Source organism: Camelus dromedarius, chromosome 6 (assembly GCF_036321535.1).
Source record: "Camelus dromedarius isolate mCamDro1 chromosome 6, mCamDro1.pat, whole genome shotgun sequence".
NCBI lineage: Eukaryota > Metazoa > Chordata > Mammalia > Artiodactyla > Camelidae > Camelus > Camelus dromedarius.
The window spans coordinates 39,085,479-39,109,073 of record NC_087441.1 but is presented as its reverse complement, the minus strand read 5'-3'; the positions used below and the strand labels follow the sequence as shown (position 1 = coordinate 39,109,073).

The 23,595-nt window shown below is 38.1% G+C and overlaps 1 protein-coding gene, 1 long non-coding RNA gene and 1 pseudogene across 2 annotated transcripts in view; 1 reads left to right on the top strand and 2 right to left on the bottom strand.

Annotated features, from left to right (window-relative positions):
* Window positions 1–307: 307 nt before the first annotated feature.
* On the bottom strand, window positions 308–2,545 carry LOC116154391 (ribulose-phosphate 3-epimerase-like; annotated as a pseudogene).
* Window positions 2,546–3,917: 1,372 nt separating this feature from the next.
* FAM162B (family with sequence similarity 162 member B) lies at window positions 3,918–11,244 on the bottom strand. The gene is made up of 4 exons (XM_064486746.1): window positions 11,046–11,244; window positions 10,787–10,895; window positions 7,765–7,873; window positions 3,918–4,998 (listed from the first exon to the last, which is right to left on the bottom strand). The coding sequence occupies exons 1-4, from the start codon at window positions 11,215–11,217 to the stop codon at window positions 4,900–4,902; spliced, it is 489 nt and encodes a 162-aa protein (XP_064342816.1). The 5' UTR covers window positions 11,218–11,244; the 3' UTR covers window positions 3,918–4,899.
* A 102-nt stretch (window positions 11,245–11,346) lies between these two features.
* Window positions 11,347–23,595, top strand: part of LOC116154392 (uncharacterized) — a 52,664-nt gene continuing 40,415 nt past the window's right edge. The window contains exons 1-2 of the long non-coding RNA XR_004138278.2: window positions 11,347–11,646; window positions 13,434–13,517. This is a non-coding gene — a long non-coding RNA (uncharacterized LOC116154392). The remainder of the gene's footprint in view (window positions 11,647–13,433; window positions 13,518–23,595) is intronic.

Sequence of the window (23,595 nt, the reverse complement as noted above, 5' to 3'; positions counted from 1 at the left end):
CCTTAAGGATGGTAGATGTGTTACTGAAAGGGAAAAAAAAAAAAAATCACTGAATAACCTATCCCTCCAGCACAGTAGACAGGTAAATCTATGCTTATATTATAAAATAGACTACAGACCACCTGAAATACCCTGGACTTCATACATTTAAAAAATAATTTTGATGCATGAAGTGTAAGATTAGAGTGAAACAGATGTTTTCGAAAGATATGGTATCCTACCCCAGCCAGGTCCAAGTTTACTTCTTCATATGTTCCATTCTAATCATTATCAAGCTAATAGACAAATCACAAATGACACCAAAACAGGAAAAACAACTTCCTTAGATTTTAGAAAACATCTGAAACACAACAGTCTTCTTGGAAAAGCAGGAAAAATAATTTTCTAATAGTGACTAATATGCCTCTCTTAAGTCATTAAGACATAATTTTTATAAAATTAGTAACAAAGCCGTTGATTCACTCTTCATCAAGTCACCAAGCAAAAGCAGAGTATTCATCACACTAATCTTTAAATTTCATCACTAAAAACTTAGTTAAAACATACATATCAATTTCTAACCTCTCAGAACAGATTTTAGTCACTGGAACAAATAACTGCTCAGAAAAGCAGGACTGCCTCAATTCCAATATGATTTGGTAGTCAACATTCTTGTTTTCCAGTTAAAAGAGTTCATGAGCAAACACTCAGCTTTTGGAGGTTTCACTGTTCAAGAGAATGTTTCTGAATAGCCTCTGAGCTAACAGTTTTTAACATGGTCACAGATGCAGTATCTTCACTCATAACGGCACTGCCAGACATAATCATGTTACCTCTCGACTTTGTACAGTTACGGACGGTGTCAGTACCCACTCCACCATCAATCGGTGAAACTTTGGCATCATACCTTCCATGGATTTCTGCCTTCTAAGTCCAGATTGCCCTGTCATAACCAAGGCTTCCTCCACCTGTTAAGCCCATGGTGCCAAATGCTCACCTGTAGTTTCTGGTTTGATGTCAAGGTCAACTTCATCTTGTTCTCACATATGTCTTTAATCAAAGCCCTGGATTCTTAGTAACCTTCAGATTAAAGGTATATTGATTGGTTCTTGATAGGCATTTGCTTTACCCTAGTCCAGCCTGGACATTTCATGTGCATGTCCAAGCCAAGCTGCTTGTGGAGGATTTCGACAACAGGATGACCAAAGCTGATGTTGGGAACAAAACATATGCAAGTGCAGAAATCGGCCATGAAGTCCAGCATCCAGGAGCTCTTGAACCCAAATGTGCCAGATTGCTGTTAAGGGTGGACAGACCAATCTTGCAGCTGGACACCATTGTACCAAGAGAATGGTATCTGATGAACTGAATCTTTCTTTTACCAATATGTTGTAACCCTCTTTATAATTCATTTTCTCTTAAAGTTTTTTTGTCTGGTGTTAGTATAGCCACTATAGCAATATTTCGGTTAAAAATTGTCTGCTATATCTTTTCCTCATCATTTTATTTTCAACGCTGTCTTTACTTACCAGAGTTTGGTTTATTTACTCTGACTACTGATGTATTTGGATTCATTTCGACCATGTTATTTTGTCTTATTTCTCATTTTTTCTATTCTCTCTTTTCCCTCCCTTCCTTTGTCTTTTGACTAATTTCATTTATCTTTCTGTTTTTTAAAAATCTCTACTTGTTTGAAATTTCGTATGTTTGTTACCCTAAGAATTTTAACATACATATTTAACCTAACAAAAGCTTAAGTTAACCAATATCTTTACTTTCCTCTCAATGAATGCAAAAATCTTACTCCTTTACAACTTACATGCTATTTTTTCTGACCCCAAATTTAGATATTTTTAGAATTTATAGCCAATGTTTATTTTGACTTAACAGTTCTTACTTTTTTTTTTCTTTTTCATTCATTCCTTCTTGAATTTTAGACCTTCCAATAGAATATTGCTTCTCTTATTCTTATCCTCTGGACATAGCCTTATAGTTTTACTAGCGCCTTTATTTTCTAAGACAGCCAGATGTTTCAGGATCATCTTTTATATTTCCTACCCCAGATCTGGGATCAGCCATTTCTCCACAGAGCCCTGGTTTCTGAATGAAACGGTGTTTAGAAATCAAGATGTGTGCTGTAAGCACCTATCACTACTGGTTTGGTCATTGCTATTGAGGCCTTTTCAGTGGACAGAATTAAGAAAAATGTATTTTTAATGACCAAACTGCTATATCAGTATATATGACTGTTGTCTCAACTATACACATGTTATTGTTAACAATATACTTACTGAAAATAGGGGTTTGTTCTCAGGGTAGGGGAGGGGACTTCTTTTTAAAGGTCAGGTATATCCCACTAGAGATATTTTAAAATCACTTGAAATAGTTATTCTCCATGCACCAAGCTGACACATGTTTGTTTAATCTTGCTTTTCAAAAGTTGACTGTCTTTTAAAAACTAATTTAATGTTTTTATAATTATTTAAGACATACTGTTCTAAAGTCAAATATGTAAAACAGGATATATTCAGAAGATTTAGTTTCTATCACTGTCCCCTCCAACATATTTCCTACCCTCCTTTTTTGGGGTTTATTCTTCCATTATTTTTAATATAAAAAGTACATTTACATATCCCCTCCCTTAATTGGAAACAATAGTATACATTACATACGTTTTTCTCCAATATGCTTTTATTCACTCAGCTATGTTCTGTGGCTCATTTTGTAACAGAATGTAGCGCTCTTCATTCCTTACTGTACCTGCAGAGTACTCCATTATGGGGACACACCATCATTTATTCAATTAATCCCCTGTTGATGGACATTTAAACTGTTTTCAGTCTTTGCCATTGTAAGCAGCAAAACAGGCACCTCACCATTACCACCAAATCCCAGTTCAGTCCACTGACAATATAAGCTTCTTGGATTCTGGCTTCATGTGGATGTCCATCCTCTCAGTTTCACTAGGCCTCATGTTTTTGTTTATTCTCCCTAACATATGACCACCTAGGATACCCAGATGCCCCCATGGCAAATAGCAGCATAAGATACACTTAACTCTCTGCATTTTTACTTTCTTACTGTCTATAGTAAGGATCTTCCTTCTTTCCCTGGGAGTTCAGCCAAGTGTTTTAAAAGATACTTTAAAAAATATTTTAACCAGGATTTTTAGTTCAATGCTGCATGATTTCTCTGGACATCTGGTCTTCGATCTAACTGGAAATGGAAATGATCACATCCATGCTTACATTTTCTTTGAAGAATATTTAGAATATCCCAGGAGTCTTCAAGCAGAGCATACAAAAAGACTTTCAAAGAAGTATACAGAGTAAGATATTTTTAAGAGAACTGATTTCCAGATCTTTAAACTCTATATACTCTTTCCTAAAACTGATCTGTCCAAGTCTGCCATTTCTCCTTTCTCACCTCTCCTCACAATCAACTTTGTACTATTACACCCCAAAAGCACTTCTCACTCATGACTCTTACTTAAGCTTTGCTCAGTGGTGCAAACACCTTCTGCATGACAGACTGGTAATTCAAATGGACAGCTGCTAAAGAAAAAGTTCCAGAGGGGCAGAGGAGAGAGCGCCATTGTGCAAAATGCTCCAGCTGGTAACGCCCTGGTTTGTCTAGAGGGTGAACTCATAAGGCTTCCTGCCTTCTCCATCCATCTCAGAGTTGAACTAAGAAGCGAGATTAGTGTCACAGGAATGTGTACTCACATTTTCATTTTTAAATCAAAGTAAGACTTTTCCTAACAGAAAGTAAGTCCAAGCTTTATTTGGCTTATGAGTTTGACAGCAAGGACTGGCTTTGTCCTTAAAGTTACAAAGCAGACATCCTCCATAAATTGGATGAGCTAACTATGTAGCTTCAAGGTTATAAAGGAAACTATATTTAAAGTACATTTAATATACAATAAACTGGAAATGATATCACTTGAACTACTCATGTTTATGATTTTAAAATTACAGACACCAAATTAAAGATGTGTGAGGAGAAGAGACATAATTTTAAAAGCTGTCTTATGGCTTACTCAAGTTTGAAGACCACTGGCACATACTATTTTTCTTTCTCTAATGTTTTTGTCTTTTTTAAGTTGCTTTTACAATAACTGTTTTAGTACTTTCATCATTTTAGAATAGGTTTTGAAATGAATAGTTCTTGGTTTATAAGACTTTGTAAACTTGTTTCACCTAGTTGCAAACTAGAATAAAAGTTCACTGGGAAAAAAGAATACCCAGAGGGCCTATCCAGTCACCAAATACAGTAGAACTTTGGTTGAAAATTCGTTTAGGTTTGAAAGAGCCCTTAGTGATTTAATTCAACATATAATGACATGCACAGAGCGTTCGTTTTAACATTATCTCTGATGGCTAAAAACTGGACTAAATATTCAGATAAGTTGTGGCATATTTATACACTGGATTACTATAACATAATAAAAATGAATGAACTCAAAAAACTTGTGGGTGAATCTCACAATATAATGTTGAGTATAAGAATCCACAAGTGCATACTGTGTAATTCCATTTACATAAAGTTCAAAAACAGGCAAGATTAATCTATGCTGATAGAACTCACAACAATGGTTACCTTTGGAGGGTCATGACTGACAGAGGGCAGGAAGGAGGCTTCTGAGGGGCTGCTGATGTTCTACATCTCGACCTTGGCAGCGGTTACGCAGGTGTGTTCACTACGTAAAAATCTATCAAGCTGTATACACTTTTGTGAACTCTCTGAATGTATGTTATGCAACAACAAAAGTTTACTAAAAAGTAAAAATAAAAAAGACTGTGGTTCTTGTCACTAAAATAAAACATCAGCAAATGTTTTCTTAACTATCCTATTTTACCTATCTTTTATGTTTGCTGAGAATAGTGATGACATTCCAGGAACACCCTGTCAGTCAGAGGATCATTTCGCCTTGGCCTGTGCAGCCAACGCAGCTTCTTCTCGCCACTTAGCTTTCTTTGCCAGGTTCCAACTTGTTAAGGATTCATGTCGTTCTGCAGCCTGCAGAAACAAACAAACAGGCAAACAGAACTTTTGACTCTCTGGAAAGGATTTGTGTTTTAGATAGCGATACACAGGAGAGACTCTATAAAAAGGAGAAAAGGAATATAAAACATTCACACAAATCATTTAAGAAAAATGATCCTTTGGTACAAAAAAAAATTTACTTAAGTTTCTAGACTTCCAGTCAACAGGACAGCTGATGTCAGAAATCTGTCCCCAGCCTCTCTTGGCACACACAGACATATTTGCTAGATAAAAAGTAACAAGTATATTTTCAAATACCAAATTAAGCTCAAAATCAAGAGAGGGAAATCCTCAGTTCCAAGACATAGAAAGGATGCAAAAGGCATGAATTGGTGAGGAATGAGGACTAAAGCCAGGATTAAAGGAAATGGCTTCAAACAGAGGCATTAGGGAAAAAATATTGGCCTTAACAGCTGTGGGCCGAGAGTTTAATTTCTACACCAACAGGCAAGTTCAGTATTTGGATCTTCAGCATGGAGCTGAGGTATTCCTGTGAAATGACTAAAACTCCTTTCACCAGCCCAAGGAACTGGCAAGGAAACTAGGCATTTATCTGGGGGGTAAAATCACCTGTGAAAAGAAAAGACAATTAGCATCATAATCAGGAGGTAGATCTAAGGAAATAACTTAAGTGTGGCACAGAGATAAACAGACAAAAAATAGAAAAGAGAAGTTAAGAGACACGGAGAATAGAACCAGAAGTTCCAACATACATTCCAAAGAGGTGGGAAGAAGAGTTAGAAAGGGGGAAGAGGCCACATGTGGAGTTATAACAGCTTAGACTTTTTCAGAAGTAAGGAAAGCTATGGGTCCTCAGACCAAAGAACATACAAAGTCCTTGGCAGAATAAATAAAAATTGAATAGACATTGATGGATGTCTAATATGCATCTCACACTTAATACATCTGAAATATAGGGCTTGATATATTATGCCTGCCATGCCTACCAGTTCCTTCCCCAGCTGACACATCTCAACAAATCACAGCACCATCCTTCCAGGTGCTCAAGTCAAAAAACACAGGCTTTCTGGTTTCATTCTTCCATTTTCTCTCCTCTTTCCACACTGAATTTACCACAAAGTTCTATCCTTTTTACTTTCTGAAATATATCTCAATTTGCTAAGCATTTCTCCATCTTCATCTGACACCTTCTTAGTTAAGGTACATGCATTAAATACTCAAAATGAAAGGTGAACTGGAGAGGCAAGAGGGGCAGAAGTGAGACCATTTAAAAGATATTGCAATAAAATAGGCAAAGATGTTGGTTATCCCAGACCAGGGTGACATCAGCAGAGATGGTGAGGAGGGGCCCAGTTGTGGATATATTTTAAGGTGGAGCCAAAAGGATTCCTGCTGATGTACAATGACTTACTCATGAGCAGCTGGAAAGATAATAAAACCTGAGCGAGGCCATTTTAGGTGGGGTGGTCAGGGAAGCTTTCTCTGAGGAGAATGAGAATAAGCCATATATGATAAGGCCAGGGGAAGGAAGGAAAGCCTAGAGAGAAGAAAGAGTTGGGCGTATTAAAAAGTAAAAATAAAAATAACTAGTGTGGATGAAGCATAAGGAAGAAAGGGATGATGGTATGAAACATGGAGGGTCCAGACGGTATCAGGTTCCAATCTGTCTTTTAGGAGCTAGAGAATCATCAACTGGGTGGGCAGCCATCTTATCTAGCATAGGTTAAAAACAAGAGACTGACTTTCTTCATTTCAATGTTTAAATGTTCAATCCAGCAAATATTTAAGAAATTTTCCATTTGATGAGAATAATTTCAAAGCATAAGTTCTTTGCCAAGCCAACAGAAATGAACAGACACGTACATAACATCAGTAAGCTGTAAAGTACTGGGCTCAAACACTCTTGGAAACCTGCGAAGTAGAGAAGAGCTGAATCCTAGGACTGGGCAGAATGGCAGTTGGCTAAGCATGCCCAGAGAGCAAAGAGGTATCGATCCAAGCAAACTATTCTGTGTGATGTGGCTGCCAAAGCCTAGTTCCAACTCCGGCTGCATTACTAAAATGCGCTTATAAACATGAAGAAGTTTTAATCACGCTCTAAAGGGTTCAGTTGCAGGTGCCACAATGAAGCACACTGATATCCTGGAGTGTGTCCAGACGCAAGTTCAAAAGAGGAAAGCTGTCAGGGATGGAGAAAGTAGGACTGGAGAAGGGAAGACTCCTGATACTCGTGGGGCTACTCTTCATGGTAAAAAGTGATCAGCAGATGAAAAGATTTAGGGTAGCAAGAAACAAAATTAGAGAGCAATGCTCTCTTAATTTCCCTCTAGGATCCACATATTAGAGATAGCAAGGAAAGGGCTCATATACAGGATTCAGGCAAACTAGTCTGCCTTGGTCATCACTTCCAACTTTTGAACTTCTATTTCACGACTCTATGCAATAGCTAATTGAGTTCATGATTTAAGGAATGATCTAGTTTGGATACTGTTCATACAACAAAGTTCTTCCTGTGCAGATTTATAACCAGGCTATAAACTGTCCTGTTTTTGTTTTTGCTTATCTTATAAATGGAAGCAAGCTTCTGACCCTCCTACCTATGTAATTTGTTGACTCCAATTTCCATGAACAAATTTATTTCCAGTATGGCAGATACATGTGGGTGGCTCAAGGTGTCTAAGATAAATTTGAAAGAACAGCGATCATTCCATAAAGGAGAACAAAGCTCATAATCTTTCTTCGAATTCACAAGTCTATCTTTATTTTAGAGGTACTCACCCTTTTGCCTGACGCTATCACTGCAAAGCAGGCGATAATCGTGAGTCCAATCATTATGTAACAAGCTTTCACTCGAGCTTTGTTTCTTGTAGCATCTATCATTTCTGGCCTAAACCAAGACGTATATTCTGTTAATTACATTAAAGCAATATGATTTTTCTGACTAGCAAAATAGAAAATGATTTGTTATGTAAATATTCCAAAAATTTCTCTGAATGCAAATGGCAGATGTGAAAGACTTCCAAATGCTAGCCCGTTATTTTACCAATTTCAAATGAACAGTATTTATGCAGATCCTAGCTAAGGTTGGCCACCAAGAAACCACGGTGCAGTATATTTAGGTTCTAATTGCTCAAAATATAATGAATACATATTATGACTTGACTCTTTTTACTGACTGGGATAAAAGAAAGAATGAATGTCCATGTAAGTCTATGAATTGTGTTCATTTGGCCCCTGTGTCATTAAATGGGCTTTGTTTTCAAACAGGTTGTTTTTTAAAACTCATTTTCATCACTTTGTTTTCTCACTAGCTTCCCAGTATCTTCTTGCCCCCTCCCATCTTATCTCTATTAAAGAGATTTGTGAAGATGGCTCTTATTACACTACCGTTATATATTACACATTTTGTGAGAATGTCTGTTAGAGAAAGGGGGTTTCCTTCATGACTTATGCATGAAGTTTTCAGAAGAAATGATCAAAATCACGATAATTTATTGAAGAAAAATACCTTTGTTTTCTTATTATTATTCTGAAATTTTCTATGCTTATTTGAATACTGTGTAGTCTTATAGAATTTATTAATAAAGTTACATGCAAGTTGTCCAGATTTTAGTGGTACTACTAACAAAGAGTAGTGTTACAAAAGTAATCACACCTGTGGGCCTTTTATGTTGAACTTTAACAATGTGCAGTAATATGAAGTGGCAGTTTATAAATACACATAATTAATGATTTTTGAGAATGCACTCAGCAGCAGTCTTTCTTACCTAATGTCACGTTTGAATAGAATGGAATTTTATAAAGAATTCCAGAAAGACAAGTTGCAATTCCTTTTAAAAATGAAAAAAATTTTCTTTAACTTTTCCAGTAGTTGAAAGAACACAGAAAACCAGTATCTAGCCTGTTTTCCTCAGATTTTAGACAGATTAATGAAAGTTTTAAGATGTTAGTTGCAAACAGGTAAATATGAGGACATTATTAGATTATATTTGTTGACTTTTGCTCCAGATGGAACCTAAAAGATCTGATCTTTTTCACCCATTTATCTGGCTTTGATCTACTATACCAAATTAGTTTAACACTGAAAAAAACAAAAGAAAAAATACACTTATTATTAAATATCATTAGTGTACAGTACAAAAATTATAGGTCAGTCGTTAATTATATGTCCATTAAGAACATAAAAAGTGAAGCTGTTTACATTGTAAATCTAACAGTTAGCTTAGGAGCCATAGCCCTCCTAAATAGCAGTATTTTAAAAATTATAGAAAATAATAAACTGAAAAATATTCAAATACTTTCATGTTTCAAACCTTAAACTATAATACCTTTCATAGGCATATTGTTCAAAGTTAAATTCTCCTGTTTATAATTCCTCTTTTGACTGTGATCCTGGGGGAATTAAATTATTTCTGTAAAATGGGTCTCTTCACAGATACAGCTATGTTAACACAATAATAGGCCTAGCATCTCTTGACAAGTGTTAATTTATGATAATGCAGGTTTTTTTGCATTCTTGTTTACTCTGCTGCAGCTCAAGAACTCAAAATCCAAAAACACTGAGGGTGGTCTAGATTTTCTGGGCTAATTTCTGCTTTGGGCTAAGTCTGTTAGTTTAGAGGCTATACATCTCAAGAAAAACAAAATTTGCTTTATATTATTAAAAAAATCTTTGTGGTTGAATAAATGCTGAAGACAGATTTCAAGTTCCATTTTATTTCAAATGCCATGTCCGTTTTTCACTAAATAATTTGATCCAAGAAAGGGATAAAAATGTTTGAGAATTCACTATTGGGTGAACATTTCCCATCATATCTGTTTTTCCATTTATTTGTGATGCTTTTGGTAACAACTAAATTAAATATAAATAAAAGTGTGGGCGATATGTGCAGAACAAGTTGCAGGCCCAGTTTCCATGGTCCATTCTAACGGGCACTGATTACCTCCTATAAAACTTAAACATCCTTATTTGATATCATAGTTCTAATCTCCCTATTTTTTTGTTAAGATCAGTTTAAAAAGTAGTAGATTAATTTAATTTTTAGTTTCCTTCCTTCCCTTTTTATCCCCTCTCTTGTAAAGTGCTGGGAAGTTTTTTGGGCTTTGCATAAATTGAAACTGGAAAGCGGTTTTTACGGGTTACATTTGCTTTCTTCCTTTTTGTTTTTTCTTTTTCTTTTTAACATATTACGTTTACCCTGGAGGTGAAGTCGTCAGCTTGAGTTTTATCAAGCGAACCTCTATCATGGATTTGGTATGGTTCAGAGATCAGCGACGCTGATACTTGGTGGGTCCTAATCGGAGTAAATCCGATGCTCAAAGGGCTGCAGAACCATGGACACTAGGCACTTCCTGCCCCAGAAGACCACGTCAGTGCATGTGGCTCCTTCCCAGAGACTCTCCAGCCACCCCACTAGCCATGAGGCACCCCCGACCCACGGTGCACGCGGAGACCGTGCTGCGCCTTCGATTTGGCTTGATTGTTCCACTGCCCCGCAGCTCGCTGGGGGTGGGTATCTGGGCGATGGTGGAAGTGCCCACCGAACTTCTGGGTCTTCAGCCAGCTTCAACAGTCTCCCTGTAAGCTTAGCTTAGCTCCCATCACGCAGTCAAACAGCTTGATATTTAACCGCACTTAGGGGTGCGTAAGTAAATTCCTTCAGGTGGTGGACGATACAGTCAAGACCTGTGTGGCTCTGCGGCTGCCTTCGCTCCAGGATGCACGAAGATGGACCCCGCGCCCTCCATGCCCAAGCCGGTCCCTCCCGAGCGCACGAAACCCAGTACAAGCCACACTTACGGAACCCGAGGCGGGATCTCCTCCATCGCTTTGAAACGCCCGGTCCACAGCAGGATTTTCTTGTCGAACTGCGACGGCGTGTGCTCGGCGGGGACCCTGTGGATCTTCCCTGCTGCGAAAGCGACAGGGATGGACGGAGGAACCGACAGACGAACCATACAGTGAATCAGGGCGCGCTCACACCTCGACCCGCCGGCCCCGGCTCCTCGCCCGCACCTCCACGGACCCCCGTCCCAGGCCATTCCCAGCCCCGGCTCACCGGAACCTTGGGGCCCCGAGCCGCTGGGGGCCCCGTCGCTGGAGTACCGCCGGAGACCTCTGCGCCGGAGAGACGCGACGGGCCGTCGCTCGGCTTCTGGAGGCGCTCCCGCGGGGCAGTGGGGGACGCGCCCCAGGCGGAGGCGCACGAGGCCCCTGACGGCGGCGAGCATGCTGCGCCCAGTTCCTGCGCCCGCAGCCGAGCGCCCAGCCGAAGGGCAAACATCCCGGACCCCGGCCCCGCCCCGCGCCGCCCTGCGCCGCTCCCAGGGGAGCCCCGGATGCGCAGCTGGCGCCTCTGTCGTGCGCACACGGAGCTCCCGGTCCCCGCCCCCGCCGGCGACCCCGGATCAGGGGGTCGCGACCCTTGGGCTGATTCCCTCGGCGGGCAGCCTCCGGGGAGCAGCCTGCCTCTGCTGGACTACTTTCCTCCTGAGACAGCTCTTCTTAAAGACATTGCTTTGTGTTGAGTAGAAACGTGTTTCCACCAGGCATTCACCCTTTGGTTCCACTGTCCGGTGCTCAAGAGAATAAATCTAAACCCTCTTCTCCAGGGCAAGCCAACAGTCCTTCAAGTACAGGTCGCTTCAAATGCTTACCAAGTAAGTGTAAAGACATTCGACAAACTTCTGATTTTCCCATGAGGAGGGTTTTAGAAGTTAGCTTCTCATCCCATCCTCCACTCACCTACTTTTCTCTTTTCGAGGCAAGACAACCTCAGTTCCTACAGTTGTTTTTCTCCATCTCTCTCTTTTTCTTTTCTTTCACCATAAACGCTCCAAATTCCCTTCAAAATGAGCCTTTCTTCTGCCTTCCACAGTCTTCCTTCTCAAGAAGAGGGGAAGAATTTTCTATTCTCTGGCTTCTAAACGGAAACAGGGACTCAGAGAAAGGCCGTGTAGGAAAGCTGTCTGCTCTGAAGGAATTTACTAATTCTAAGTCCTCATATTCCAGGGACAGCAGACCCCAGCCAAGTGAAAGTGCTCTTCAGGACTGACCAGCCCCTGGTCCAGCTCACCCTCCCCTATCCCATCTCTGGAGTTCCTTTCATACCCTGACTCTCCCTTACTTTCAGTTGAATCTCCAGATATTTCTTTTCTTACTAACTAACCTGTCAGGCTCTTGAAGGCGAGATCTCTGTAACTCTGACTTTTACATAACAGTGTTTAACAAAAGAAGACAGATTCATTTCTCTGTAAAGAAATACGCATTTAGGGGAGTGATTATAGAAAGAACATGGGCTTTCCCTTCATACTAAGGTTTAAACCGCAGATCTGTGACTTAAGGGTTGCACAATTATGAACACATCATTTAAGTCATCAGTTTTGGTCTCATTTGTAAAATAAGAATTCCTGCCTCTCAAATTCATTAATGCGGCAGCTACAAAAAAAACCCTACTGTGTGTCAGCTGTGAACAATGTCAGGTGGGGATTAGTAGATGAAAAAGTAGGATGAAAAAGATAAGCAGGCGTTGGTGATAGCTATTTGGAAAGTATAGTTCGAGATACCCCTCTAAATGTGTCTGGCACATAATAGCACTTCAAAGATGTTATGGTTTCTTTCCCATCACATTCTTTGTTTAACTAGTCCCCAAATGCAAGGGCATTTTCATTTGTGCAATCTCTTATAGTGAACTGTAGGAGGCTATGAGCTCCCTGGGGGTAAAGATTGTGTCTTATTCACCACTATATCACAAGTATGTAGCTAAAACATTGGCACTTAGTAGATACCTAATAGATATCTGTTAAATAAATGAATACATGGAATGCAAATCTTCAGTAATAAATAGACTCCATCTGGGCTAGTTTAAGAAAAGACTGAATAGTTGAAGATGTGCTGCAGGATGAAGTGAATGGATTCCCACCTGATGAATTATGTTGTCATAGATAGTATTTGATGACTGCAGGAATAGGTTACTTGAAAATTCTCCCATTATTCAAATGTGTTATTTTTCCTTTCAATATTTTGTTTTTCCTCACATCACTGAGAAAAACATCTCTGTGAAACAACCAATCATTAATAGTTCATCAAGGAATACTAAACTAGCTAAATATGTTTATTTCCCTGGAGAGAACTGGATGTCAGGCTTCTATCTATATGCGATGTTCTATCTCAAGCTTCTCTAGCATTGCAGAACCACAGGGCAAGAGAACTGTGGCTAATGTCATGAGAGAAAGAACAGTTTGCATTCTACTCTCTGTTCCTGATGGGATTAAAATACCACTTTTTGGCAGTGTTCTACATAAGAAAAAAATTACAGCTGCATGAAAGATGTTTTCTTTAGCTCTAGAATTGGAAAAACAACCAAACAACAAAAACAACTCAAATTAACTCCTAGTAGAAGGAAAATCTAATTGTATTCCTTCCTTCCTTTCTTCTTTTAAACCAGGACAGCTCATTTATTTATTTGACACATGTTCATTGAGTGCCTCCTATGTGCTGGTTGCTGTTCTGGGCTCTGAGGTTATAACAGGTAAGCATACAAAAATCTTTGCCCCTTACAGAGCTTGTTATTAGTCCATGGTGATTTCAGTTTACCCATCCTGTACTATATTCTTTTTCAATCCGATGATTCATCTAATTTGTTTATACTACTTTCAGTTTTGTTCCTTCAAGTCTTGTTTTTTTATTGGTACGGTTTATGTTTCCATTTCCTACTGTTAATTGAGTTACTTCTTAAGGTATATTGTTATGACTAGGAATAAATTTTAAATTAAGTTATTATGTAGACTAAGCAGAAAGTGTGGGTAATTTTTAAATTATTATTACTTTTTTAATTGTTGAAAGCCACTGTGTGCTCAGCACTGGGCTAAGGCAGGAAATGCAAAGATTGCTGTAGTCCCTGAGAAGTTCCTGGTCTGGCTGGGATGATATTCCCTCATCAGGAAATGCCTTGCTCCCAAAGGAGGAGCTGGGAGGGGCCTTAAGTAAGTAACTTGTTTTCCAATCCCCTACTAGTTTCTCTGTAGGGGAAGTTCTAAAGTGCTATTTTCCCTGCAGACCCAGCTTTATAGTGGTCTCCAGTGCTTCGGGCAACCTTGTCAAGCAAGGGCCCAATTACCTGAGGTACTAAGCATGTGCTTAAGGACACCAGCACATGCTCAGAATAAGACTTAAAACCCACTAATGAGCTCCTACATACAGATATTCATGTCATTCATTTAAATTCCCATTTTCATGTGTTTTCTTTCATTTGGATTATGCCCTAGGCCCCTGTCCATCTCATCTTCTGATACCCCAGGAAGAGCAGAGTTTGCATCTGGGGAACTGCCAGTTCTCCTATGGACTCAGTATAATCAGCTCAGCCCGTCATTGCTAAAAGTAGATCCATCCCCATTAACCAGTGCCATGCACCTGTAGCATGTTTTTGGCCTGATGTAAAAGAAACCTGTATTTCTCACCATGTCTTATTTGTCTCAGAAGCAGCAGCAGCTCACATAATTCCCTAGAGGCCATGCAAATCATAGCTGTCATCAGAGCAGGCAATTGAGGCTTTGCCCTAGGAAATCAAATTTATATGATGCAAGGGGGGAGGGTATAGCTCAATGGTAGAGTGCATGCTTAGTATGTACAAGGTCCTGGGTTCAATCCCCAGTACCTCCAGCAAATAAACAAACAAATCTAATTACCCCACCCAAATAATTTATATGATGCAAAAAGTTTCTAATAAAGATTGATAAAATTTTGCAGTTTTAAATTTTGTTTCATTTATATTTGGACAACACAAGTACTTCTATAGCATCAAGGAAACACTTGAATTTAGTGCTGAGTTGGCACTAAGAGTTAAGCTAAGAATACCAGCTGACGGTTAATGTTTATTATAACAGTCAGTGAGCCAGAGAATGAATTATGAAACATATTTGGAATTTTGACTTTTTTTCTTGTTACTTGCACAAGGGTGAATACTGTAATCATTAAAAAATGTTGAAAGAATGAATAAATGGTGGAAAAAGTTTAAAAATTTTAATGGAGATTTGATTCATATGTGTTATAGTTCAAATATTTAGGAAGAAAGGGAAATTTCTATAATCACTTTTACCCAAGGAAGAAAATGTATAAAAGTGAAAATGAGGGATTATTGCCCTGCTAAAATTGAAAGTTGTCATTTTTTGGAGTCAATTTAAAAGCAAATTTTTGCTTCTAAGAATATATCTTTACGTTACCATTTCTTCATTGCTTATGTTTGGTAAACTAATAAAACATATTTATTAGTTTAATACCTGAATTCATGAGTATTGAATTAAACATAAATATCAATGTAACTGTTTATTATGAAATTATTCTAGAAGTGTTCTTATGAGGATCTTAGTTCCACTTATACTATCCATAAATAAAAAGTAAAGATAAATTGCCCACCAGGTGGCAGCAGTATTTCAAATTGTTCTATGAACACACATCAGCAGTGTAGGGGCCTTTCCTTAAATTTTTGTGATACATATGAAGAGGATGATTTCTGTCCCTGCCCTCAACTAACTCACAGTCTGTATTGCGTAGCTCAAATATATGTCCTTTCTTTCTGATTTTTTTTCTTTTCCTTTTGATAGTTAAAAATTCTTAGTATAGACCATTCTCAAGTGTCAGAAGAAAAAGTGAGGCTGCTAAGCTATTTTGCCAGTGTTGAGTCTGAGATACCAACTGGTTATGTGATGGGCCTTGGAAGCAAATCATGAGCCTTCTGATGTCACAACCCCTAACCCCCTAAAGTAAATCTAATAGACATTCTTTGATAGTTTTTCCACTAAAAATATATGTGGTTTCAGGCATTCCTTTTTTCCATGATTTTTCTCAGCCTCCAGAGAATTGAAACTGACATTTATTTATTAGAAAGCACTTGTGCTTTAGGGCATCCAGTTCATATTTAATACCTTTGCTTCATAGTCTACTTTTGCCCTAACTAGTAGCAATAGAATTGCAAATTGATGGGAACAGTCTTACTCTTATCATCTGTACATTTCAATATACTCCATTAGGTTATCTAAATATATTGCATATTGTTAAAATAATATTAAAGGTAACATTAAATTATCCCATATTCTCACATCCTGAACACTAACATTTTCTGTTTCTCTGTGCTTCCTTAGAACCTTTATATCCATGTTTATACAAAGTTCTATTTGGAGTACCCATGACAACCAAAACCTTTCACTTATTAGATCATAAACCATTTCCATTTTGAAGCCTGATCTTTGTATTTATCTTTTTGTGCAGCATTTGGCTATAAATGTATGTCATAATTTATTCTGTTTCTATGGTGGACCCAGGTTGTTTCTAATTTTATCTGTTGTAATTGGTTACAGGATGTATGATGTTCTAGATGGGCTTTAGTTGAGATATTTTGTTCAATTCTATCTGTAAATGTATACTCTCATATTTGTCAAAACTTGTGTTCTGAATTTGATTCCCAACTCTGTCAAGAGCCATGTAAATGCGTATTGTGTACTGTGTGTGTGTGTGTGTGCGCGCGCGCGTGCACGTGTGCCAACAGTTGTACTCCAGGAAACTGACTTAAGGAAGTAATTCGAACAGACAAACAAAAAATTTCTTAGTAATACAATAGTATGATGTTTTTCATGCTTCATTTAAATTCTGGGAATATTAGCGTAACTTTATTTTTTGTAATTAATACTTTACTTTTTTTTCTTTTTACATTTCTGTAATAATTGATGTGGAGTTCATTTGCAGTATAAGTTTTAGATCTAAATCAGTTTTCTCTATATTGCACTACCATTATCCCTGTTTATTAAATAATTTTCACTTCCCTGGAATTATGTGATTTCTTATTTCATTGAATGCTTGAGTATAATATACAAACCCAATATATTTAGGTTTTTAAATTTCATCTTATTTTTATGTCAGCGTTGCATCATATAATTATTGTTACACATCTGGAAGGCCTACTGACTCTTGGCACGTCTCCCGCCTTTATCATTGTTATTTCCTCTTAGAATATTCTTTACCACTTATTTTCTATACAGCTTTTTATTATTTTCATTGTGACAACACCAAATCAGCAAATGAGCTGCTTAAGAAATTATTTTTATTAAAATTTTTATTCTGAACTAAAACGTGCTCCTTATAATGAAAATTCAAACAGTAATGAGACATAGAAAGTGAAAGTCTACTCAATCATGTGCCCTTTAGTGGAAACTAGGATTATCAGTTAGATACTTGTCTTCCCAATCTTTATATATATTATATATGCAAAATTATGCTGTTCTGCAGCTGGTTTGCATCATCCACAATGGATGGCAGGGTCTCTTAGTATCTGATCAGATAAACTGACTTCACTTTTTCAAGTGGCTGAAGTCTTTTATTGAACAAATATACCATAATTTATTTAGTGGATTTTTTATAGATATTTAAGTTGTTTGAAGTTAAATTTTTAAAATTGTTATAAGGATTGTTACAAGGAACATCATGTACATAAATGTATCTCTGTGTAGTTGACAATTTATTTCTGAGGTCTGAATTTTCTAGCAGGAGAGTTGCTTAGTCAGAGACTATTCCTTAATTGTGATAGATACTGACAAATTGGCCTCCAAAAAGTTGTTCTTACCCTTCCACCTACAGTATATAATCATTCCTATTTCCAAACTAGTAGAGCTAACTAACATATTTTGAAGGTCCAAGAGTATCTGTCTTTTTCTGGTTGTGTAAACACTGTGTGAAACACACCTGTTCCTCTTGTTCTGTATCTGGTTTTGATTGACTGACTAGAGAAACGGGTTTATGATTTTAACCTGATACTTGAATGTCTGTAAGATTACTTAACCTATCTTCTTAGAAGTTTAAACATTTTAGGTCAAAGGCACGAAAAAGTGTTCATGTACAACTCTGGAAACCTTTTCTCTTTCTCATTTTCAGTGTACATGTATTTGTATGGTGTAGCAGCAGGTCAGGGTGAATTCACATCCGCTTAGCTACCAAATAGCTGTGGACTTTAGGCAAGACACTTAATCTTACTGATCCTTAATTTCCTCCTTGGAAAGAGTTACCAGCCTCACAAGATTGTTGTGAAAACAAATAACAGTGATGAGGATAGTAATAATATTTTTGAATAGTGATTTATAGCTTTCAAAGCACTTTAGTGTGCATTATCTCTTTAGATCTCTTTAATAACCTTATACGGTAGATGGGATAAGCATTTTTATTATCATTTTTTTCACATAAGAAAACTAAGGCACAGTTAAGATTGGTAACAACATCAAGAAATGTTCCTTTGAGAAGTTAATGTTACAACACAAAGGTATCACCAGGGACAAGGAAACACTACATAAGTGCTCCTGGCAGAGAGCTTCAGGGACTCCTGTGTGTGTGTGTGGCGGGGCGGGGCGGGGGGGGAGGTTCTTTCTTTCTTCTTCTTCTAACATCTCTGTGGATGTTTTACTATGAAGAAAAGACCAGTCTGTGACCATCATTCTCTCTCTGCTTTTCCCACCAGAACTCTTTGCATATGGCTATAGAGAAAAGTTTAATTACTAGAAAATAGAAATGATTTGTAAAAGTACAAGTGATAAAACTACTGTGACTTATTGGACAGCTGTTGCTTTTGTACATCAGTTCATCTCACCCATGCCCAGTGGAAGTAGGACAGGCAAGTTTCCTCTTGCCTCGGTCACCACTGGGAGCCTTGGTTATGCATCTAGCTTGTAACTTCTGTTTCCTCAGCTTTCATGAAAACTTTATCACAAGTGTTGATTTGGGGCCTTGCACATCAGGTTATTAGGGTTAGTCCCAGAATGCAATACACGTTGAATCTTAGAGGAGAACAGGAAAAGGACCCTGTCTCATGTGTCATAGCAAAGTGCTTTGTCATTTTCTCCCTCATGCTGGAGGGCGAAGTGGTATATGTATACATGCATATATATTTTCTTTCTTTCTGGGGATGACGGCTGATACTTGAAAGAAAAGAAAGTTATGACATTAACAAATTCATGAGCTGAAGTTCCAAAACTTGGATAATACTTTTTTTAAATCTACAGATCCAATAAATGCCTTTACACTTCCCCTGGTTTCCCGCAAATACAAAGCAAGAAATGGCAAATCTTAAAGTTCGTTATAAATAGAATGATTAATAATTTTCTCTCTAGATTGGGCTATATCAATAATAAGTAACTCTCTTGGAGTATTATATTTCCCACGAAATCAGATTTATAGTACAACGTGTATTTCTCACTTGAGAATTAAACACATTCGGTATTTAACTACATTATTTAGCTCTCTTCCCAGGAAAGAGAAACCTGTGGGCATGTATCTGACACTGCTTTATTGGGGATACAGATGGGAAATAAGTAAGCAAAAATAACAGAGGTAAATGCTTTATTATAAAATAGGTTTAGAGAGTGGTTGGCCCATTTTTTTTTTCAATTGATTACAAGGAATAGTTATTGAGAGCCTTCTAAGTGCCAGAAATTTTATACCAATATAGATGAGATAAAGCCTTTGTCCTGAAGAAATTCCCATATTAATCTAGTTAGAACTACAGAACTTTAGATTCAAAAGGAAGTTTAAGATTTATTCCAGGCCTTTCATTTTACAGATAGGAACATGTAACCAATGATGTGAAACACAAGTGTTTTAGTTGTAATTCATTAGTTTCAAATACTAGAAATCCAGGGAAGAGAAGTTGAAGGAAAAAAAAGGAAAATTTATTGGCTCCATCGCCGATAGTCTAAGGATAGTTCAGCTTTAGGCCCAGCTGGATCAAGGTGCTCAAATGGTTGTCTCCCTCTCCCCTTCTCTCTTCTCCTTCCCCTCCCCCCCTTACCTCCACTCCATCACTTGACTGTGCTTCACTTTCCATTTTGACCTCATTATCTCTTGTCTCAAACAGGTTTCCTTTATGTGACAGGAAAGATGGTGGTTGGAAGCCCTATCATTCACAAACCCAAATCAGGGAGAGTCTTTCTGCCTCCCTCCAAGGGCAGAGAGGACCCAGAAGGACTTGTACGGCTCAGTCTGAGACACTTTCCACCACTGTGGTGCTCCAGGACTGGCAGTCCTTTCACCGTCACATAGAGTAGACACTTCCTCAAAGAGTTGTGAAGAGGGATGGGGACTTTTATGGTTACACAGCAAGTATAGAAGGAGCTGAGAGCAGAGAACAAGCCTCATAGACTATACACTCTCCAACGTTGTCTGCAGGTTATGCCTGTTGAGAGCTACGGTGTCCGCGTCCCTTATCTGCCTTGAAGCCCACGGCTAAATTTAGTACAAGAGCAATCCCTCTTCCTAGCTTCAATTTCGGTCATTATCTGCCTTGTTCCACTATATATTTGCTTTTTTAAATATTTTAAGAATTTTATTAAATATATTTTCCTTTTTAAAAATTCACTTATGATGTCTTTTTGGAAATAGGTGGTTGCAAATATAATAAATGGTGCCCTTCAACACTGTTCCTGTGCTTTTTACCAACACAGGGTCTCTTACCCTCTGTTCTCGCACTGTCATATAAGGGCATAGCAATTTTTCTAATATGCTGGATTCTGTTAGTTGTAAACTGGTAACTCCCAGAATTTGGCTCCCAGGTTTTCTGATTATCTGAGTATTTACAGTGGATAGCTCTGTAGATGGGAAATACTCTAACAGACCCACTGGTTAACTGCAAAATGGATTTCACACTTTCAGTGTGTACATTTTCTAGTCATGCGTTCTATGTTTAATGAGCAAGAAACAGATCAAGTTCATGGATTTATGGATGTGGAAAAAAAGGCTATTTGCAGAAATGAGAAGATACCTGATTAATTTGTTTTTAGGTCTGGCATTCTCAAATTTTCATTTTCCTGTAATCTTATTTACAATATCAGGTACCAGAAAAATTAGGTAGGAACAGAGGTTGTGAAATGTAAGAAATTTCAGTTACCTGAGATTTTCCTATAGAGCGCTCTTGGTGTGAAAGCATCTCTTTGCTGTGTTCAGTCTTCCAACTCTTCACATTCGTTTTGTGTTTGGCTACTCATTAAAGGAGACAGGCAGCCCATATGTGAATTTATCAGGCTGTTTGTTTTTCTTACATATTTTCTAAGCATAAGCAATCCAGGGCTGAAAAAGGAGCTCCAGAGTGTTGGGGACCAAGGTTTCCTCAGTCTTGTTGCTCTGTCATCTTCAACTTGCAGATTCGATCTCCATGGTCCAAGAAGACTGCTCCATTCCTGCATAGAAGCCAGCAGAAGGGGAAGGAGGTAGGGGAAGGGCATACTCCTTTCCTTTTAATGTCACACTGGAAGTGTCACTTATCCTTCCCTGTTTAATCACAGGTTTAGTCTCCATCTTATTTTAACTCAGCTGTTGAGAATTATGCAATTAATTGTTTTCTACTCTAACTTTCTGGAAGTCTCATTTTGCTGGCATTGGTAGTGAGGGCCTGTTTGAAGGTCTGGTTTAAAGACAGCTCAAGAGCTGTGGAGAATCTAGTATCAGAGGGGAAAATCGGGAATAATATCATTGAATAAAATGATGTACTCATGGGCTTCTGATTTTATCCTGCTTATAAAAGCCATGGTACAAAGTGAATTATTTCCCCACCCCTGCATTTTAGCAATAAAATATTTTGGTATCTGTGTCTCTGTGAGCAGGATAAGGGCATAACTATATGGGTCCTTTTTTGTATGTTCTTTTTGCTTATTTTTATTTTATTTCTTTAGAATATTTAGATATTGCCTTTATAATAAAAGAGAGGAAGCCCTTTATCACCCTAAAGGAAGAAAATCATCAAACTTACACCCAGTTGATTAAAATAATCTCAAAAGTTAACAGAAAAATGAAAAGGGCAATAGTCATTCATTTGTTTGTTTTACGTGGTAGCAAGGAGGTCGCTTTGAGTTCAGAGGATTCAGAACTTAATTTCATAGGTTGAGTAGCATTTTTTTTTTCCTCCTGGAATAATTGTTGAAAGCTGTGTAACTGTAGTAAAACTCACAACTCTTATGAAACAATATTTCTTTTATTGTTCTATTGGCACAACAGTGCTGGGATTTCTGTTTTGCATGACCACACTCAAGAATCTGAAAGCTCTCCCATGAATTTTGCTCTCATGTCAGTAGGAGAAACTGTTTTTGTATCAACAGAACTATAAGTCAGTGAAATCGCAAACAGAATACCCATTTCTTAACACTTTCATGTACATCAGAATATTTTATGTCTTGAATAATTTTATGAGATATTGTCACCATGTTGTATGTACATACCTTTAGCATAAGCAGTCAACTAGGATTCATGTCTTTGTTCTTTTTATTTTTGTTTATTTTGGTTTTTTTTTTTAGACCATTTAGTATGAGTTGAGGTCAAACTGTGGAAAGTCTTGCTTAGCAAGGTAGGAAAATGTAGCTTAATTCTGAAGGCAATAGGAGGTTATTAAATTTTTCTGAGTGGGAGAATGATTATATTGAAACTAACTTGAGAAAGATTGATCTGTAATGATGTATTCTGTGCATTAGAGGGGGAATCTTGGGATAGGTAACTGGTTTGCAATCTTCCAACAACAGAGGGGTAAAGTCATAAAAGCCTAAATGGTGATGATGACAGTAGTGACAGTAGAGAGGAGAGAGCAGTTGAGAGAGCTGTTACTGAAGAAGAATTGACTGCTCACTGCAAAATGGTGGAAACATTAGAATTTAAACTCCTTTCGAGGAGAGAACTTGTCTTTCATCATTTTTATATTCCCCATGTGTAGAATTATGCCTGATACATAGTACATACTTGATAAATGTTAGTAGAATAAATTAGAATAAAAACAAGTAAATGCAATAAAGTGTAGCTGGTCTTGTGACGGAGGCAGACAGGAGGCTTGGTACAAGGGGAGATGCTTAAATTGGGTCTGGGGGACCAGCTAGGAGGACAAGGGGTGGAAAGGACATCCAGGCAGTGAGAGGGTCAGGCTCTGAACTGTGCGTACAGTCTCCAGCAGTTGGCCATCTCTCAAGGGTAACGCACCAGGCGGGAATGGGTAGATGTTCGTGCTGGACTTGAAGAGCCTGAGCATCAGGATAAGGTTTTAAAACAACTGAGTAACAGAAAGAAATTTTTACCATAGAAATGTATCTAGAGGAAGTGAGTGGCAGGTTTAGTGAGATCTTTTCTATGTTTAGAATAAAACCTTGAGACACCAGGGTCCAATTTGAAAATAAAGCTATAATCTATGAAAAAATGATGAAGACCTAGATTAAGGAAGTAAGGACAGGGTTAAAGATCTTGGCAAAGTTTTGAGAAAATGCAGGAATTAGAAAATAAAAGACAGATGATGAAGGGTGTAGAAGGGTGAAGCAGAGAGTGGAGTTAAGGATGAATAGGACAACTCCCAGGTTCCGACTAGACCAGTGGTGGCGCAGCACGCTGAGAAATGGGCAGTGTGGGGGGGGGGGGGTTAGGAGAAGGAGATAATGGATTAAATTTTAGGCATGTTGCCTTTGAAGTATTGGAGGAACAAATAGGTAGGTTAGTTAGAGAATGACCTGGATGTGGTTTTGGTAGTTGTCTGGTTCAGAGTTAAGACACGCAGATGGATAATACTATATCGAGAGAGTGTGTTGAGAGAAAAGAGGTTCAGATCCAGG

Bases quoted from the DNA above. Each gene is read 5' to 3' on its own strand.
- FAM162B (XM_064486746.1), bottom strand. From the start codon at position 11,217: ATGCTCGCCGCCGTCAGGGGCCTCGTGCGCCTCCGCCTGGGGCGCGTC. The intron at 7,874-10,786 runs GTAAGTGTGGCT...GTCTTGGTTTAG, and splicing joins GAGATCCCGCCTCGGGTTCC to GCCAGAAATGATAGATGCTA. The intron at 4,999-7,764 runs GTGAGTACCTCT...TTGTTTCTGCAG, and splicing joins TGATAGCGTCAGGCAAAAGG to GCTGCAGAACGACATGAATC.